Source organism: Eubalaena glacialis, chromosome 14 (assembly GCF_028564815.1).
Source record: "Eubalaena glacialis isolate mEubGla1 chromosome 14, mEubGla1.1.hap2.+ XY, whole genome shotgun sequence".
NCBI classification, from domain to species: Eukaryota; Metazoa; Chordata; class Mammalia; order Artiodactyla; family Balaenidae; genus Eubalaena; species Eubalaena glacialis.
In genome coordinates, this window is record NC_083729.1 from 3,770,290 (window position 1) to 3,773,154 (window position 2,865).

Below are 2,865 nucleotides of genomic sequence, written 5' to 3' on the forward strand. Positions count from 1 at the left end.
CCCCCACCCCCCATCTTTGCAAAGCAGCCCCGAGGGAGGGGGAGGGGCCGCGGAGTTAATAAAGGCAGATGGGCGGAGCCGGCCCCCAGCCATTGGCTGGCCCGGGGAGTGATGTCACCCATATGACACCCTGATAACTAGTTGGGAGAGAGCCCTCAACTTTTTGCAGAAGGAGCGCGCGCGCCTGGGAGTGTTCGGGGTCCGGTGCTCGCGGCGGGAGCCACGAGCCGGAGACAGGGGTCCCGGGCTGCTTCGACCGCCGCCGCCGCCGCCGCCGCCGCCTCTCCCGTCGCGGCCGCAGCTCCCCGCGAGCGGGCGGCCGTCGCCGCCGAAGCCGCCGCAGCCGCTGTGTGCAGCCTGGAAGGGGGGGCGGGGGGGAGGGGGGGAGCCGCGGACGCGGGGTGCCGAGGACTTTGCAACTTGCCCGGGAAGGTGGAGGGGCGAGAGGGGGAGGGGGAGCTCCGCACGAGACCGAGCGGCCCGGGTTGGAGCGCCCAGCCCCGCAGCGGATCATGGTGCAGCAGGCCGAGAGCTTGGAAGCGGAGAGCAACCTGCCCCGGGAGGCGCTGGACACGGAGGAGGGCGAATTCATGGCTTGCAGCCCGGTGGCCCTGGACGAGAGCGACCCGGACTGGTGCAAGACGGCGTCGGGCCACATCAAGAGGCCGATGAACGCGTTCATGGTGTGGTCCAAGATCGAGCGCAGGAAGATCATGGAGCAGTCTCCGGACATGCATAACGCCGAGATCTCCAAGAGGCTGGGGAAGCGGTGGAAAATGCTGAAGGACAGCGAGAAGATCCCGTTCATCCGGGAGGCGGAGCGGCTGCGGCTCAAGCACATGGCCGACTACCCCGACTACAAGTACCGGCCCCGGAAAAAGCCCAAAATGGACCCCTCGGCCAAACCCAGCGCCAGCCAGAGCCCCGAGAAGAGCGCGGCGGGCGGCGGCGGCGGCGCGGGCGGCGGCGCGGGCGGCGCCAAGACCTCCAAGGGCTCGAGCAAGAAATGCGGCAAGCTCAAGGCCCCTACGGCCCCCGCGGCCGGCGGCGCCAAGGCCGGCGCGGGCAAGGCGGCCCAGCCCGGGGACTACGGCGGCGCGGGCGACGACTACGTGCTCGGCAGCCTGCGCGGGAGCGGCGCGGGCGGCGGCGGCGGCGGCGCGGGCAAGACGGTCAAGTGCGTGTTCCTGGACGAGGACGACGAGGACGACGAGGACGACGACGAGCTGCAGCTGCGGATCAAGCAGGAGGCGGACGAGGAGGACGAGGAGCCGCCGCACCCGCAGCTCCTGCAGCCGCCCGGGGAGCAGCCGCCGCAGCTGCTGAGACGCTACAACGTCGCCAAAGTGCCCGCCAGCCCCACGCTGAGCAGCGCGGCCGAGTCCCCCGAGGGCGCGAGCCTCTACGACGAGGTGCGGGCCGGCGCGACCGCGGGCGCCGGGGGCGGCAGCCGCCTCTACTACAGCTTCAAGAACATCACCAAGCAGCACCCGCCGCCGCTGGCGCAGCCCGCGCTGTCGCCCGCGTCCTCGCGCTCCGTCTCCACCTCCTCCTCCTCCTCCTCGTCCTCGTCCTCGTCCAGCAGCAGCAGCGGCAGCAGCAGCAGCAGCAGCGGCGGCGAGGACGCCGACGACCTGATGTTCGACCTGAGCTTGAATTTCTCCCAAAGCGCGCACAGCGCCGGCGAGCAGCAGCTGGGGGGCGGCGCGGCGGCCGGGAACCTGTCCCTGTCTCTGGTGGATAAGGATTTGGATTCGTTCAGCGAGGGCAGCCTGGGCTCCCACTTCGAGTTCCCCGATTACTGCACGCCCGAGCTGAGCGAGATGATCGCGGGGGACTGGCTGGAGGCGAACTTCTCCGACCTGGTGTTCACGTATTGAGAGGGGCGCCCCGCTTCTCGCTCTTTCTCTCGGCGGGTGCAGAGCAGGGCTCCCTGGGAGGAAGTCGTGGTGGTCGTGAAGAGGAGGAGGCGGAGGAGAGGTGGTGGTGTCGATGGTGGTGGCGGTAGGGTGGAGGGGAGAGAAGAAGATGCTGATATTGATATGATGTCGTGACACAAAGAAATTGGAAAAGATGATGAAAATTTTGGTGGAGTTAAAGTGAAATGAGTAGTTTTGAAACATTTTTCCTGTCCTTTTTTTTGTCCCCCCTCCCTTCCTTGATCGTGTCTCAAGGTAGTTGCATACCTAGTCTGGAGTTGTGATTTTTTTTCCCCCTCAAATGTGTTTTTGTAATTACTATTTCTTTTTTTCTGAAATTCGCGATTGCAACAAAGGTGGAGGGGCGGGGCGGGGGAGGGGAGGGAGGACCCGCTCCGGAAGGCGCTGTGTGAAGCTGGTCGGGCTTTGAAGTCTGGAAGACGCCTGCGGAGGACCCTTTGGCAGCGCGACTGTTAACGCTAGGGAGTTGGTTGGAGATTTTTTTTTTTTTTTTTTTTTTTCCCTTAAGAGATCTTAAAGAACTGGTGATTTTTTTTTTTAAACAAACACAAAAACAAAAAGGGACCATGGCAAATTATTTTATTTTATTTTATTTTTTTGGAGGGAGAAAACTGATGTCTTCTATGCATCCGATTCTTAACAAAACTGCAGGGAGCTTGAAAAAATGCAGACTGTACAAACGCTTACAAAAAAAAAAAAAGAAAAACTGTGAACTGACTTAAGATCAGAGTTTACTTTTCAGATCAAATTGTTTATGGTTTTACAAATGTGATTTCTACTTGCCAACTTTTTTTTTGTAACTTGTTCCCTATACCTCCTTGATTGAATACCAGACAGCCTAGACCTCAGTACAAAAGGTATTGAAACATTTTTGATACATAACAGACCTCAGTCTTTTTTAAAAATTAATATATTTTCAGGCGTA

General features: G+C 60.6%; 1 protein-coding gene across 1 annotated transcript; it reads left to right on the plus strand.

Annotated features, from left to right (window-relative positions):
* The first annotated feature begins 413 nt into the window (after positions 1-413).
* On the plus strand, positions 414-2,120 carry SOX11 (SRY-box transcription factor 11). The gene has a single exon (XM_061211059.1). The coding sequence runs from the start codon at positions 513-515 to the stop codon at positions 1,878-1,880; it is 1,368 nt and encodes a 455-aa protein (XP_061067042.1). The 5' UTR covers positions 414-512; the 3' UTR covers positions 1,881-2,120.
* The last annotated feature ends 745 nt before the right edge of the window (positions 2,121-2,865 follow it).

What these genes read in the sequence shown, in the direction of transcription:
- SOX11 (XM_061211059.1), top strand. Translation starts at nt 513, where the DNA reads ATGGTGCAGCAGGCCGAGAGCTTGGAAGCGGAGAGCAACCTGCCCCGG.